This window comes from Betta splendens, chromosome 6 (genome assembly GCF_900634795.4).
Source record: "Betta splendens chromosome 6, fBetSpl5.4, whole genome shotgun sequence".
Lineage (NCBI taxonomy): Eukaryota > Metazoa > Chordata > Actinopteri > Anabantiformes > Osphronemidae > Betta > Betta splendens.
This window is the reverse complement of record NC_040886.2, coordinates 10656216-10671693: the sequence shown is the minus strand read 5'-3', so window position 1 is coordinate 10671693 and position 15478 is coordinate 10656216. Positions and strand designations below refer to the sequence as shown.

General features: G+C 47.3%; 2 protein-coding genes across 2 annotated transcripts; one reads left to right on the top strand and one right to left on the bottom strand.

Annotated features, from left to right (window-relative positions):
* The first annotated feature begins 8411 nt into the window (after positions 1-8411).
* On the top strand, positions 8412-12362 carry si:ch1073-390k14.1 (deoxyribodipyrimidine photo-lyase). Its single transcript, XM_029154501.3, has 9 exons — positions 8412-8768; positions 9063-9531; positions 9668-9979; positions 10093-10265; positions 10345-10429; positions 10513-10745; positions 10823-11017; positions 11098-11323; positions 11420-12362. The coding sequence occupies exons 1-9, from the start codon at positions 8538-8540 to the stop codon at positions 11965-11967; spliced, it is 2472 nt and encodes an 823-aa protein (XP_029010334.1). The 5' UTR covers positions 8412-8537; the 3' UTR covers positions 11968-12362.
* A 2-nt stretch (positions 12363-12364) lies between these two features.
* LOC114857741 (glycine cleavage system H protein, mitochondrial-like) lies at positions 12365-14902 on the bottom strand. The gene is made up of 5 exons (XM_029154518.2): positions 14720-14902; positions 14433-14515; positions 14126-14189; positions 13747-13878; positions 12365-12924 (listed from the first exon to the last, which is right to left on the bottom strand). Exons 1-5 carry the CDS (start codon positions 14868-14870, stop codon positions 12827-12829), a joined length of 528 nt encoding a protein of 175 aa, XP_029010351.1. The 5' UTR covers positions 14871-14902; the 3' UTR covers positions 12365-12826.
* Positions 14903-15478: the final 576 nt, after the last annotated feature.

The following is a 15478-nucleotide window of genomic DNA, read 5'->3' as shown; positions in this document are numbered from 1 at the left end:
TGTTCTGGTCTCATCCCTTTGGTCCAGCCGAGAGGAGCCATTTTGTGAGTGCCGTGGTATGCGCCGTGCTGCGACGCGTCTCATATTGCAGGTTTGCGCGTTCGCCGGCGGTGTGCGTCTGGCTGGAAGCCTTTTGATGTGCAGCCGCGTGTGCGTAACACAGCAGTGTGAGGAAGGCGCTTGGTGAATGGAGCCATGACCTCTGGGGTCACTTCATTAATTACATCTGTGACATTCAGCCAGATGAGTTTCCTTTGTGACTAAATGATATGATGAATATTAACGACCTTGGATGAATTACACTGCTGCTCCTGCTGCTGCTGATGATGATAATGTGTTTTACGACTCTGGGAGAGAGGGGAGGAAAATTGCACACTACAGCACATTTAGGACATGCACATTTTGATATGCAACATTTCAAAGAGCACGGCGTAGGTTGGTGGCGCAGGCTTTTATTTTCCTTTTTGCTTCTTTTTGTGTTAACTCCGGCGGCTGATGAGACAAGTTGCCAGGGAGGAAGAGGTCGTTACATCAATATGGGAATGCGTTGTTCATTCGGGGTCTCTGGCACAAACTGGTAACTGTCCCTTGTTCTCTAGCAGGAAACAAAACATCCATTTAATCATTACACAGAAATGCGACAACAGGAATCGGCCCTACTGGGGTTGCAGGAGCAACACAAACAGATAGGCGAGGAGAACAATAGCAAAGTAACCACAGCAGAGGGCTAGAGATAGCTTGGTAGCTGATGATAACTATCTAAGAAAGTCATACTGATAAAGTGATCCCCCACCATCTCCGTCCCCCCTTTTCTCCAGCTCTTAATCAAATGAGTGCTGTGCAGCTGGTGGGGTTGCGGCAAAAAATGGTACGAGTGTGTGCGTACGGGGGGCTGGGGGAGCGTGTGTGTGTGTGTGTGGGGGGGGGGCTTTGAGGGATGGCGTGAAATTATTGCCTGCTGGTGTATATGTGTCGCTGGGGGTAGCGGGTAGAATGGGGGGATGGGCTGGTGGGGGGGTGTAATGTCATTGCCTGCTGGTGTATCTGTAGTGGGGGCTCATTTAGATTTAGATTGGTTATGTGAGGAGAGAGCTGAAAGGCCAGCTCATGTTTATGCATGACTCCCAAAGCACGCTGCCGCGGTGGAGCCCTCCGTTAAAGAGACAGAGCTGAAATAAATTCGCGCATTTAGACGCGGCTCTGCTTCCGCGGATAAGGCTGCAGCCGAAGCCACGCCGCGCTATCAGATACCTTTCAATCAGCGTGTGTGTGTGTGTGTGTGGACACACCTTGGAACAAATCAATAGGCTTCATCTGTTAGGCATATTTAATGGTTAATTTTACATTTCCTCTGCACTGCTTTGGTTTCCTCCACAACCAGTGCAGAGCTACACAGTACGTGGGTGCTTCCCATGTTACACTCACTCATGCACCCAGACAAATCCGTAAATGTCTTTGAGGGGAGTTTGTTCAGCACTTCATCAGGTATAAAGTGGTTTTTATTTGGAAATGTGGTCCCTATCCATCTTTTAAATGACTTTTTAATGGTCATCACACCCTCCTAATCAATCATTTGGCAGAACTAGTCTGCAAGCGCAAATACGCTCTATTTATAATTCGTACGGTCTGCTGCAGAGACGGGCGCTCTGTGGCGTCTTAGTACTGTAAATGAAAAGTCTGTGTTCTCGTTCGTCACCTTTTTAGAGAAGACTTCCTGTATCAGTCTCTGGCCTCCTGGCTACTGTACAGTGTGACCCGCGCATCTTATTTTATTCTATAACCTGAATCATCTGAGTTTATGACAAAAATACTGTCATTCTTGGCTTTCTCTTTCTAGGGGCCCTCTCTTTTTTTGATGACCCCTCACCATCCCCCATCCACACCCCCCCTCCTCCCGTCAGCCCCCCTTTGGTACTTTACATCTATAATGAGATACAAATACGCATCAGCAGGACAGTGTCTACGCCACGCGTCACTGTGTGAATATTACTCACACTTATTAGCTGGATTATGTTAATCTTTACACTCTCTGCGCGCAGACAACAGACTCCCCATGATATTGGGGTGGTCACGGCATTAGGCCCGTGCTGTCGAGTGCGCACGGCCCGCATGTGTGTGTTACGGTGATTGCCATGTTGTCAAACTGATCTGCATGTGAATGGGGTGGTCTAATTATATCACTTATGCAAATGGGAATTGCACGTATGCGGGCGCATACACGCTGCTGACAGCTTACTACTAAGGTCAAAAAGACAGCGTGAGCTATCCTCTTACTGACATGCGGCCTGGCATCGCCACCTGTCAGAGATAGGCATGTCCTGACACAATATGGAGGAGTCACAATGGATGTTTTGATACACTCCTTCAGATAAATTAGAAGAAAGAGTGATGGGTCAAGCTCACAGAAGACTCAGGCACTTAGACTGTTATTGGAAAATGTCCAACTGTATATCCACTGATTAGTCTTTTTCAGACTGAAACATTGATAGTATCCCTGTTGGAATGATTGATTGAGTCTGACACATTTTAATTACGCCCAAATTAAATGAATCGGCTGGCGGACTATAAAACATTGCTGTTTAATAACGAGCCCCTCCATTTGCAACCCCCCCCCCCCCTTTTCTTCATCCAATCCCATTTTGGCCGCCCGCACCAAATAACCTCTCTCCGTTTAATGATATGCAAATGAATTTTCATGAACCCCATGATCCCATGCAATGATTAAACTGAGATGACATTAGCTGCCATGCTGCTGCCACTGTCAGTGTTTCTGTCTGCCTCCCTTCTCTCTCGCAATATTGCTGTCATCTTTCTTTGTATCCAAGACAACGGCCAACTGGCGACATTACGGGCTTCCCCTTATGAATTTTCTTTGGGAGCGACAACATTCTGTACATCCACTGTTAATTCAGAGAAGTTTCTCCATAAGTAATAGAGACGACACATTGGACTCCAAAGCGTTGGTTCTTCTCAGCCCAGAGGACACTGGTGCTCCAGCCAACACGCCTGGAACACAGTACCATCACACGGATGCTCTGGTAGCCTTCCACATCTCTTCATTTTCCTCTCCCAGCGCTCGCCTCCCACCGTTCCGCTTCATTCTAGATCCAGCTCCACCTCTGCTGTCGTTTATTGTACTCCATTTGCATAATGAAGCCCGGGCTTAATTAAGATCCCACTGGAGTCTGGAGGATGAAGGAAAGAAGGACGAGGAGGAAGGGAGGGCGGGGGATCCGGCGTTCCTTAGCTTATCCGCACATGTCCAAATAGGAGGCACAATTTAAGGGGGGAGAAAAGCGTTGACGAGCGATTAAATCGCTAATTATGATCGGCTGTTAGAATTAGCGTGTGGCTGTTAATTAGCCGCGGAGGAGATGCTCAGACAGTTGCCCGCCCCTGACGACTGCAGCGCCCTCCCTGACTGGCAGGAGAGACGCGCAGCTTGACACCCCGGAGATGGTGCCAACGCGTTGGTCCCTTTAAGCAGTCTGGGGGGATATCCCTTTAAGAGCATCCCAGGTGTGCACGTGCAGGAAGGAGCCTCTTCATCATCCCCGTCCCCCCACTCCCACCGTCCTTCGTTAAGCACAGAATTCCACTTTTGCCTCCTCGGTATGCTCCATGCGTCTGGCTCATTATTCCACGTGCCGCTCCTCTCCGCGGCGGGCGGCGCGGCGCGGCGCGGTCCTTCGCCGTGGCTCTTCGCGGTGGACAGCAGCCTCCTTCTGGTGCGGCCGTTGGCACTGAGCAGGGTTGGCGGCGCATCATCTCCCCCGGCTGCTGCTCCTTTGCCTCCTGTGCCGTGTCCGCCTTCGCTTTGGCTTTGTGCGGCTGCCCGTGGTGCCTCCCGGCGAGCGTTTGGCACGGTGCCATGCCTGCTCCTGGTCTTTCCCTTGGGGGGGTGCCTTTGCCACAACATTGGCGGCACTCAGACTGCTCTGTTAACCATATGGAGGCTCCTGTTTACAAATGTGTGCGTTGTGTTGGCTTGGCAGCGTGCCACCTTTCTCCCCGTGCCCTCGCCACCCTGAAGGGATGCCATCACAGAATCGGGACGCCGGCGCCCGTCGCCCGGGCGCCGCTCCTCGCTTTGGTCCAAGCAAGTAAGCGGCGACTAGCGGCAAATCCTCAGAGGTGAATCCCGTTATCGTCCACCCATAGACTTCGACGTCGACGGCTCAACCGCAGGCTGGCATGGCGCCCACCGGCTAGCGCACACGCGGGAAGTCCACAAAAACAATAGTGTGCGGGTTCTCCATCGAAATGCTCCTCGCGGTCGATGCCCGGGACCGCCGTTCCCATAGTACGATCCACGTGACTCTTCATCCTCCTTCCATCCCGTACATCTGAGTCATCCTCCCTCTGTTGGCACCACGCTCGCCCTCCGCTGACGGGATTTTCCCGCATCTTTCCTTCCGTCTTTCGCGCCTTGTGCTCGCCGTGCCTGTGCCAAGGTGGCACCATGGCGGCACTGTGGCAGCCTGGTTCTGCTCTTCCTCCATTCTTATCCTCCTCGCCCCTTCGCCCGTGCCCATGCCCGCCCCCGCTCAAGCCCTGACTGGATGGCACCGTGCCAACCTGCCACCGCCATCGCTCTCATTTGCGGCTCATCCCTCCCCCTGTCTCTACGTTCTCCATCCCTCTCTCTTTCCCTCACTTCATTCACCACTTTCTGAATCATTTACCCTCTCTGTGTATTAAATCTTGGCGTGTTTACACAACATGCACAACATTACTCCACTGATGCATGTGCAACTTTGAATTCCTCCCCTCCTCGTCGTGGTCACGTGCCGTGGACTTTTTTGGGAACCTGAAGGAATCTCTGAGTGACTGCCCTTTAGGTAATTACTGCAGTGGCTCCTTATTCCGCCGAGAAGAGCTGAGGAAGACGAAGAGAGCCCTGAGTTTGGATAAAGCTTGTGTTGTTTTAATTAACGTTCACCAGCCCCCATCACCAGTGCTCCGCTTCACATCTCTAAGAGTGCTTTTTCCACACACGCCCACTATACAGCAACACGATTGATGAATTATCAGTAAGGATGGGTTGTGCGCCATTGACCTTGTGCACTTTACCAAGATGACCCTTCCTCTGGTGTCACTTTATCTTTTTTTTTTTTTTTAAATCTCCCATGTCTAACAAAAGCTGCCAATGGTGATGAAGCTATTAAGCAAATACTCTCATTAGTACACACAACATAATGAATATGTAAATGACGTGTGTAATTTATGCATGGGCTCAAAGACTTGTTCCCTTTTCATTCCTCTATTGTGTTCACTCTATTTATGCCCCTTTTCCTTCAGACCTCACACTCTTACTTGAATTTGACTCTGTTCTTAGACCACATCCTGTGCCTGAATTCATGGGGGATTTCTCAAGGTCTCACTAATGTCTCTCCTGTTTTGTGCCTCCTTAAAGCACGTTTCTCCTTGCCTTTAACCATCATTTGTAGTTTTTAATAGAGTCTCCGCTGCCTCCGTTCGCCTCTTCCTGCTCACTGTCTGTCCTCACCAAAAACAAACCCTGCAGTGGCGCATTAAACCAACAACTGAGTGTTTGAACAAGGTCCTTCTCCAGGAATATAAATACAGAGGAAGCCATCCACAAAATCACATCCACACAAGACTGTGTGATGTGTTCCCCTTTGTTCCTCCGCAGCGGCGCCGATCCTAACGCGCGGGTCCAAACAGTGTGCGAAATTGAAGTGTATCCTGATAGATGGTGAGTATCCTCACTCCTGTCTAGAATAAACACCTATAATACTCTGGCTCCCTTGGCAATCACCATAGCAACAAACCATGGTACCCACGTGAGATGCATAATAAGACGTTCCCCAAGACCACAGACCACAGCGCGACAATAAACTAGACAACCACAGCAATGAATGTAAATCAGAAAATAACCATCAAACGTCAAACTTCTGTCAAACCTCTGACTCATTCCAAACCAATCTCTTTCTGTTTATCAATCGGTTGGCGTGGCGCCACACACACACACACACACACACACACACACACACACACACACACACACACACACACACACACACACACACACACACACACACACACACACACACACACACACACACACACACACTCTGGCGCACGCGTGCACCTTCGCTCTGTCTCTCCAGACCTTAACAGGTGCTGATGAGCCGCAGTCAATGATTGTAATGAGCTATCGATCACCGTGGGAAAACAGAGGGACAGAGAGGGGTGAGGGAGGCAGGGAGAACCAGAGGACACGCACACACACACAAACAGGAGGCGGATTGCCAGAACAGGAAAAAAAAAACACTTCAGAGGAACTAAATGGAGACAAGCCACCCTAGACAGAGTATCAATACTCGCTTTAATAAAGTCCTCATCGCCTATTGTTGTGCTTAAAATAGAATTTATAGGTTAGTGCTTCGTGGTGGAACGATGGCGCTGCAGCGGCGGCGAACTGGAGCTGACCGTGTCATAACCAGGTCCAGATGCCAGTGAGTGGCACTGACGCAGTATCTCTATTTTTCGCCCTTTTTTTGTGCTGTGTGCATGGAGTGGAGGCAGACAGCTTTAGAGAAGGGGGAGGTGCGCCTCGTGTGTGCGTGTGTGTGTGTGTATGTGTGTGTGTCGTGTGTGTTGGCTGGCGTTTCGGATAATGAAATGCAGCAGGGAACAAAGAGCTGGGGGCCCCTATTCTCTGTGCCGCAGCTTCATTTTAACTCCCGTCAGTCTATGATTCTTCCATATCCTCTTCCCTGTGTGTACGTGTGTGTTTATGTTTGTCTGAGCGGATGTTGTGTGTACGTACTGCCCCCTCCTCCTCCTGTTAGTATTCTGCATGGCAGATCCCCCTAATGTAATAACTGTGTCTGCATGTCTAATTTACAGCAGGAGAGAGTAAATAGCCTGTGGTTAATTACAGTACGTGTGCGTGTGCGCGCCCGTGTGTGTGTGTGTCCACGTGTGTGTCTGCACGCGCGTGGGTGTGTCAGGATGATTTATGAGTTGCAAATAGCTACACCAGTGGCCCGTTTCTCCTCACTTAGTTTTTAATCTGTCTTTCCATTAATTTTCCGCGAGACGTTATTATGGTTTTATAACGGTGTGCACGAGGATGCGCACGTGAGCGCACGTACGCGTTAATGAGACGGCGGCGTGGACATTTTGTGAGTCTCGCGGCTGCGCGGCAACCTGGGCTGCGCTCGGCGCCGTCACCTCTCCACCTGCAGCCTTCGCCTCCTTCCTTTTCCTCCTCTTCCTCCCTTCCGGTGCCTCGTTCGCTCTCCTCATTGAGAGCCACAATGAACACAGATCTTTATTGACAGTACACGGTAGAACATGGAAACAGCAGGTCAATCCGTTTAGCCCAAGGGCCGATACACCAATTCACCAATTTGTCAGTGTTAGTTTGAGAGAGAAAAGCAGCTAATCTCTCCTCTCTGCTCTCTATTGATCACACACTTAGACTCCACTTCTCTGTCTAAACACTATTGATTCTCTCTCTCTCTCTCAATCTCTTTCTCTCCCTCCCTCTCTTTTTGCCTTGCTCTCGCCACATACCACAGCTCTCAACACATGTTCCCTTCATAGGCTCTCGCTACTATTTCTGAAATAAGAATAAAAAAAAGCTGAATAAATGACACATTATGTCCTTGCACACGAAGCCTGGACACGTTTCCGTTGAGTACTAGAGAACGTTTGAGTGCGAGCAAAATAAGACTTTGAGTAATGCCTGTAATACAGTTGTATAAGTGGTGCTTATCAAAGCAGTTTTAGAGTTTGGTCTACAAGTGTCACAAATCATTGTTCCCTGCTGCGTATATTCAAAAGCGTATGCATGGTCTCATTAAAAAAAATCAATCACTTAGCAACCTCTTTACAGCATGAATACAGAGCGTGATTAAAAATTCACTGCTGGGTACACTGTCTCCTGGCTTTGTTTTTCAGCCTCACATAACAGGGTGCACTTGAACACAATCACATTCCTGTCAAGATGAAGGCTATTTAAGAATTATAGAATGATTATATTAAAGGAAACGTCCCCAAAGCATTTTAACATCAATTCCAATTGCACCAAGGATCTCTGCTTAATTGGATTTAGCTTGTGGGGGACCCCCCATTATGAGACGTCTTCGCCGATAGGTGGGATTTAGCCGAGAAGTGACTACGCAGGAGGGTGAAATAATAAAACCAATGCTGAAACAGATGACTTCATCGTTTGTTGCCTCCGCAGCTCTCCACGTTAGAGGCAATAGAATTAAAGCTAAACAGGGAATCCCTGCTGCTGCTCACGCACTGTAAATCAGCCAGCCACACGCAGGCGTCACCTCACGCCCATCATTATACACCTACGCCCCCTACAGGTGATATCTGCGCATTACACCCCTTGGGCTGTGACTGTTACCAAACACCAACACGTGGCTTGTGTAACTCGGAATCAGCTGTTGTTTGGTAACCGGTTCTGAGGGTGGTTTCAGGAGGAGGACTCGGCATTAAACTGAGTTTCTCTTCCACAGTTTTACTTGTGTGTAATATTTTATTACCTGAAGATGCCTCGTTCTGCGGCCGCTATCGACGATAGTAAAGCCTGGGTGAGAAAGATGATAAGAGAAGTGCTGGTGGGTCGAGAGGATCCGGAGGGGCTCTTTGCAATGTGTCTGTCGGTTCTGGGCCCCCAGGAGACCCGCTCTCAGTTCCTGTGCCTCATCCGGCCCCTGGCGGCGGCCAACGCAGAGCTGCATTTTAGGCTCAGCTCCATCTACCAGGAGTACTTCTCCAAGGTAAGTGATCCATGCTTAAAGCAATGCTGATTACAAAGTGGGTCAAAATTACAAATCAGTCAAAGACAATGGTGCCAGAGTAATAAAATAGCCAGAGATAGAAGTTAACTGAGTACTACATAAGTGGGTGCTTTAGTGAAGTACATTTTAGGGTAGTATTACTTAGGGGTACCAATACAAGATTATTTTCGTTTTGTTTTCTTTTTCTATACAACTGTGTTCAATAAAGTTCTTTACATTTAGTAAATTTCCTCACAATAATAGGGTGAGAAAATGCTCAGGCTTTTAATTCAGTTTCAGACTGAAGAGGATGAACTGGAACTTGCGCTGGCTCTCTCTCTAATGGAAATAAAGGACCAGGATGTCCTTTCAACCCAGAGTCAAGAGTCCAGGTTCCTGCAACCTGGAGACGAGGGTCTGAAACAGACGCCCCCAGAGAATGCTGTTGGAACATGCGCTGCGGAGGCGATCGCACGAGGCGTCCCAGTGATGGAGGAGGGAGGTGTGCATCAGTCAGAGAAAGGGAACCGGGTTAAGAGCAGGCGTCGGAGGCATAGAGCTGCCAGGCAGCAGGCTGTGGGTTTGCCCAGCTCTCTGTCTGCACCACCACCTGTACTGCTGTGGTTCAGGAGGGATTTGCGACTCTGTGACAACCCCGCCCTCAGTGCCTCGTTGGAGTGTGGGGCCCCTGTCATCCCTGTCTTCATCTGGAGCCCCGAAGAGGAAGAAGGACCTGGCACTACCCTGGCTACTGGGGGAGCTAGTAAGTGTGAACCAGTGACTTTTTGTGTAACAAAAGCATTTTATTTTTAGTGTTGTCTGTATTTGCTATTCAACATTAATTAGCGGCTTGTTTTATTGCAAGACTTCGGTTGTTCAATCATCTCTGTTTGGAACAGGTAAATACTGGCTTCATCAAGCTTTGTCTTGTTTATGTGCATCCTTGGAGCACATTGGCAGCCATCTTGTCTACATCAAGGCACATGGAGGGGGGGCTGGGGTTGGCTCGTCGCTGCACAGCCTTCAGGAGCTCATAAAGGACACTGGGGCGAGAACGGTGCTGGCTAATGCTTTGTATGAGCCGTGGCTGAAGGCGAGGGATGATGCAGTGGCCTCAGCGCTACAGAAAGATGGTACTGAATTGAGGATGTTCCACTCATACTGCCTCAGAGACCCTTACTCTGTCAGCACGGAAGGTGTGGGACTTAGAGGCAAGTCATGGAAAATAAACATATGGTGTACTGTGGTGACTTTGGTATTTGTGCCTAAAGCTTATAAGACATACAGTATGCATTTTACATTCTTTGTTTACTATGTGATGCAGGAATAGGTTCAGTGTCTCACTTCATGAGCTGCTGCAAGCAGAACCCAGCTTCTGTGCTAGGAATGGCTCTAGACCCACCTGCTTCTCTCCCGGCAGCCGCCCAGTGGCCTCAGGGTGTCTCCTTAGACACACTGGGACTGGCGCAGATGCCTCGCAGGAAGGACGGCACCGTCGTAAGTCACTGCAAGAAAGGAGTTGTAAAAGTGAAATAACAACAGCTCCTCAACAGCTTGTGTTAATCATATTGTTCAGATTAACTGGGCGGCCGATATTCAAAAATGCTGGGATTTCAGTGAAGAAGGAGCACAAGCTCGACTCGAAGCCTTTCTTCAGGATGGTGAGTGTGTTGCATTCACACTGAAAACAGTTTATTTAAGCGTTAATCTGAAAACACCCTCAGCTCACTGCCTCGTTTTCTAGGTGTGTACAGGTACCACAAAGAGTCAGGCAGGGCGGACGCTCCGAATACCAGCTGTCTGTCCCCCTACCTTCACTTTGGTCAACTCAGCCCACGCTGGGTGTTGCAGGCTGCAAAACGGACTTGCTGTCAAACCTCTAAGTTCCAACGCAAACTGGCTTGGAGAGATTTGGCCTACTGGCAGCTAACGCTGTTTCCAGACCTGCCATGGGAATCTGTCAGACCCCCATACAAGGTCAAAATTAACTAGATCTCAATGACAACCATGTCATAAAATAACTTAAATACTAAAATGACACTAATCTTTCACAGGCTCTGTGCTGGAGCAGCCGTCGCGACCACCTGAAGGCCTGGCAGCGGGGGCGAACTGGGTACCCTCTGGTGGATGCAGCCATGAGGCAGCTGTGGCTGACAGGCTGGATGAGCAACTATATGAGGCATGTGGTGGCATCTTTCCTCATAGCTTATCTTCATCTGCCTTGGCAACAAGGCTACCGTTGGTTTCAGGTAAAGCACAAAATGCTCTCACTCAGTTGGTCGGTTCGCTGCCTCTTTTCTGATTGCATCCACTATGTGTACACATGTAGGACACTCTGGTGGATGCAGATGTTGCTATAGACGCCATGATGTGGCAGAACGGGGGAATGTGCGGTCTGGATCACTGGAACTTTGTGATGCACCCTGTTGACGCAGCCATGACCTGTGACCCTTGTGGGACCTATGTTCGGAAGTGGTGTCCTGAACTTGCAGATCTGTCTGATGAGTTTATTCACAAACCCTGGAAATGTCCTATATCCATGCTGAGGCGTTCAGGTGAGAGACGTGGCTGACGGTAACCATTTCTTAGATCAAACAAACATTTTTTTTGCTGTGTAACTGTCAAATAATGATACCTGTCTTGCCCGTTAGGTGTGGTATTTGGACAGACATATCCTGAGCGAATAATTACAGACCTAGAGGAGCGAAGAAGCCAGTCTCTGCAAGATGTAGCTCATGTGCGGAAGGAATTCAACCAGTACGTAGACAAGCACACAGGCTGTGATTTGGTGCCTTTGCCTCCACGCCTTCTCAGTGAAACCATGGGCCTTTCACAGAAAGATGACTGTGTGGTTTTAGAGGGGAAGCAATTCCTGTTGCCTGTTATCACCCGCATGGAATTCAAATACCAACAAGAAAATCCTGACACAGATGCTGCAGCAAACCCCTACAACGCTCTTCTGAAGGGGTACGTGAGCCGTAAGAGGGATGAGACGATTGCCTTCCTTAATGAAAGAGACTTCACAGCCAGTGTGATGTATGAAGCAGTCCAGAGGAAGGAGAGACTAGAGAGTGATCATCGTAGAATGGAGGGACTCCCTGAGCCTCCTGCACTGCGGGGCAAAGTCAGACGAACTCCCACAGCCAAGGACAAATTCTCTATCGTACCTGGGGGGGGGGCAGTCACTTCATTTGAGTGACCCAAAGATTAAGACTTCACTGAACACCAGAGGTTCTAAGTGATTGCTTAGTTACAAGTTATAAAAAGTGTACTATATATTAGAACTGATTATGTTGAGGTAAAAATGAGAAAATGTTGAGTTTCACTTCTAGTATTTTATAAATCACCAGCTGTTACCACAACCCTGTTTCTGAAAAAGCTAGTATTCAGAGTAAAAAAATGTTGAATGCAACATTAAATCAATATTTCCTGCTGAAGTTAGAGGTTTGTTTTACCCGTAATGCAACTTAAATGTGCAAATAGAAACTGAAGGAATACTGTCTTAAGCTCATCAGTGATTTAGTACCTGTACAATACACAAGCACCTGCAGTCGCAGGAACTGAAATTATTAACGATAAATAAAACAAGGAAAACAAACTTTGTAAGGAAATGTTTATTTTCTAGCTTACAGGTCCCATTTCAACAGTACAGCTGGCACACATGTAGTGCAGACACAAAATTAATAATGGCAAAGTGCTTTTTATAGTCTAACAATATCTTGGAACAGAAATTCAAGTTTATGAATACTTGGAAACCGTTCTGTTGACTTAGAGACACTGTGGCTTCTGTTGGGAGTTTTAGGCTGCACGAACCCAACATTGGATGTTTAGTCCATGCAGACTGGTAGGTCCCCTAAATTCAGTCTTTAACAGTAGATAAAGGATTCCTAATGTTCACAGCTCTACAACACTGTCAGGGCAGCAACCCAGAGCTTTTCAGCTCCACTGGTGGATGCTAAGCATAGTGTTATAACTGACACAAGCACATCTTATGCTTCTCCCTGACAGGTGTGTTGCGAAGGAGAGAGGGAGTATAGCACTTGTTTGAAGGTGTTCAGTTACTCCTCAATAGAACGGATATATCTCTCATAAGCCGTTTCATCCATCAGAGTGTTGAGTTCTGCAGGGTTTGTGATGGTCATTTTCATCAGCCAACCTAAATTTGGTTAAAATAAAAAGGTTAGACTATGACTCAATGGTCACACATGTTTCTGCAAGACTTTAGCCCCTTTATCACGAGGCACAATAACCTCCTGGTTACCCACTAGGGCAGGGGTGGGAAAACATGGTCCTTGAGGGTCGCTGTCCTGCTGGTTTTCCAACTCTCCCTGCACCAGTTATGGCTGATTATCTGGATCAGGTGTGTTCAGTCAATCAGCAGGTGAAAAAGCGAACTGACACACCTGATAGAGGTGATCAGCCGGGAGAGTTGGAAAACCAGGGGACACTGGCCCTCGAGGACCAGGATTGCCCATCCCTGTACTAGGGTCACATCACATATACGCAAAAATGTCTCTTAAAGTTTAAACAAGGACATTTACCTTTCTTACACTACTTTTTAAACCAGCGGTTGGAAATCATGTTTTAGATCTCTAACATCTCACAATCTGTTTCATTAACTATTACTGAATACATGCAACCTTCTCTAGTAATATCATTAACTTGATATAGCTCATTGATTTTTGATTATTCCACTTAATTATGAGAATAGAAAACGCATCTAGCCTGTAATTAATTAAGTGCATTTTTGTTTTTACATTTGCTTGTTACGGTATGAAGAACTGTTTTCTCTCTTTACATCTTGGAGTAACTGCTTACTGCCACCTACTGTCCAAATACTAGCATTGCTGACATGCTGTACTATTCCTATTTAAAAATTCAGTAAATTTTCACTAGTTTAAGCCATTACAGTGGGCTTCTCAATTCTTCAAACACCAATGTTTTGCATGGACCAGACTTTTTCTCTATGCGTACATACCATCTTTATAGCAAGATTTGTTGACCAGCCCAGGGTTGTCCGCCAGCAATGTATTGACCTCTACAACTTCTCCCGTCAAAGGCGAATAGAGCTCACTGGCTGCCTTTACACTTTCCAGGGCTCCAAACTCATCTGTTACAACAAATCAAGTTTCACCACATTTAACAGACAGATTTTAGACTATGTCCTATGTAAAATTGCTGCATCTGTCCATCCATCTGCTTTATTGTTAATTACCAACATATCCATTGTGGTGTAGTATCACTGGATACCAGTCTAGATTTGCAATATTACTATATTTTACATCATTTTAATTAGACTGCCACACAAAAAAAAATACTTTCCCCACACCATGAAATTAAATCTGGAAACCTCATACCTTCCTGAGCCAGCTGTGTTCCAACCTCCGGCAGTCCACAGTAAACTACATCTCCCAGAGCCTCCTGTTAAACGACAGAAAGAACATTAACTTTGTTGCGCCTTTGTGTATGTTTTCAGTTTCCAGAGGACTTTATGATCTTATAAGTAGTACTTACATTTGCATTTTCAACAGACAGCGAGTTAAAATAATAATTAAGTGAGCAGCGCCAATAAGAGCGGGTGTCGTAGTGCACACTAAGTGAGGACTCTTTTACTTATTCACTGTTAGCCTTAGCTACATCTGTCTACATCTCCGTCTAACTCACTTGAGCAAAGTTGCTGATCCCGACGGTGCCTATTCCGTCGTCTTCTACTCGAATCCATTCGTGCTTGTCTGTGAATTTAAGTGCTGCAAGACAACACAACAATCTCAGAACACAAAAAAATGATTTTCAGAGTAGGAATATTAGCAATCTTCTCTCTGCATGACAACCAGGAGAGAGCCTGACACGCACAAAGCTGCGATGGCGCTCTCTGCCCTTATTTCGAGCTAACGTTACCTTCAAATTAGCTAGCTAACGTGCTACTGTTTTACGCATATACTAAAAAATACCTGCTGCTAATCGGCTAGAAAAAGCTAGTGTTCTTCGAAAATAAGGTTTAGATGCCAGCCGCAAAGGAGACAGCGGCGCCGAGCGGGAAAGTAAAGGCAAAACTGTGGAAAAGTTGGACGACAGGGAGCGGAACAGCCCAGAGGCGGCCATCTTTGTCGCTTACTGATGAGCGCATGGCTGCGCCTCTTCTTCGTGGGTATTAGAGGAACCGGTGGCGCTTCAATTTCCCCGCCCGTTCCGCTTCGCCCCCCGCTGGTCAATTTTGTCAATGCTGATGGTGTTCCTTCAGTCGTCAGGACAGGGAACAATCTAATTTGTATATCTTCATGTGATGCTGCACTATAAACAGCCACATTTAAAAATCAGCCATGACTAGTGGTTAATTTTCAAAAATTCACATTATACTTCATTGTTGTTTTCTTATTTACTGTGGGGTGTTATGTGGTGAGACCTTGACATGCTTGTACCCATGGTACATCTGCTCAGCACTACAGTAGCTGAATCTGAAGTAGTGGTGTTTATTTGTCTTCCTCTTCTGATATCCTGCTTTCCAGCCATATTAAAACAGCTGTAGCCTTACAGAAACCTTCCAAATGCCTATTATCTAGACGTTTGACTGTTGCAGCTTGTGAACAAAGACCAACAAACCAGAGTCATGACTGTTTGGCAGGTTTACTGCTTTCTGTACTTTCTTCTGTTCCATTAAGAAATGACAGACCGTTGCTAGCTGCATAACATATAGAACTGTACAGCTCACA

Bases quoted from the DNA above. Each gene is read 5' to 3' on its own strand.
- si:ch1073-390k14.1 (XM_029154501.3), top strand. From the start codon at position 8,538: ATGCCTCGTTCTGCGGCCGCTATCGACGATAGTAAAGCCTGGGTGAGA. The intron at 10,266-10,344 runs GTAAGTCACTGC...CATATTGTTCAG, and splicing joins GCAGGAAGGACGGCACCGTC to ATTAACTGGGCGGCCGATAT. The intron at 11,324-11,419 runs GTGAGAGACGTG...CTTGCCCGTTAG, and splicing joins ATCCATGCTGAGGCGTTCAG to GTGTGGTATTTGGACAGACA.
- LOC114857741 (XM_029154518.2), bottom strand. From the start codon at position 14,870: ATGGCCGCCTCTGGGCTGTTCCGCTCCCTGTCGTCCAACTTTTCCACA. The intron at 14,190-14,432 runs GTGAGTTAGACG...GTCGTTTAACAG, and splicing joins GGATCAGCAACTTTGCTCAA to GAGGCTCTGGGAGATGTAGT. The intron at 12,925-13,746 runs GTATGTACGCAT...AACCAAATTTAG, and splicing joins CAAATCTTGCTATAAAGATG to GTTGGCTGATGAAAATGACC.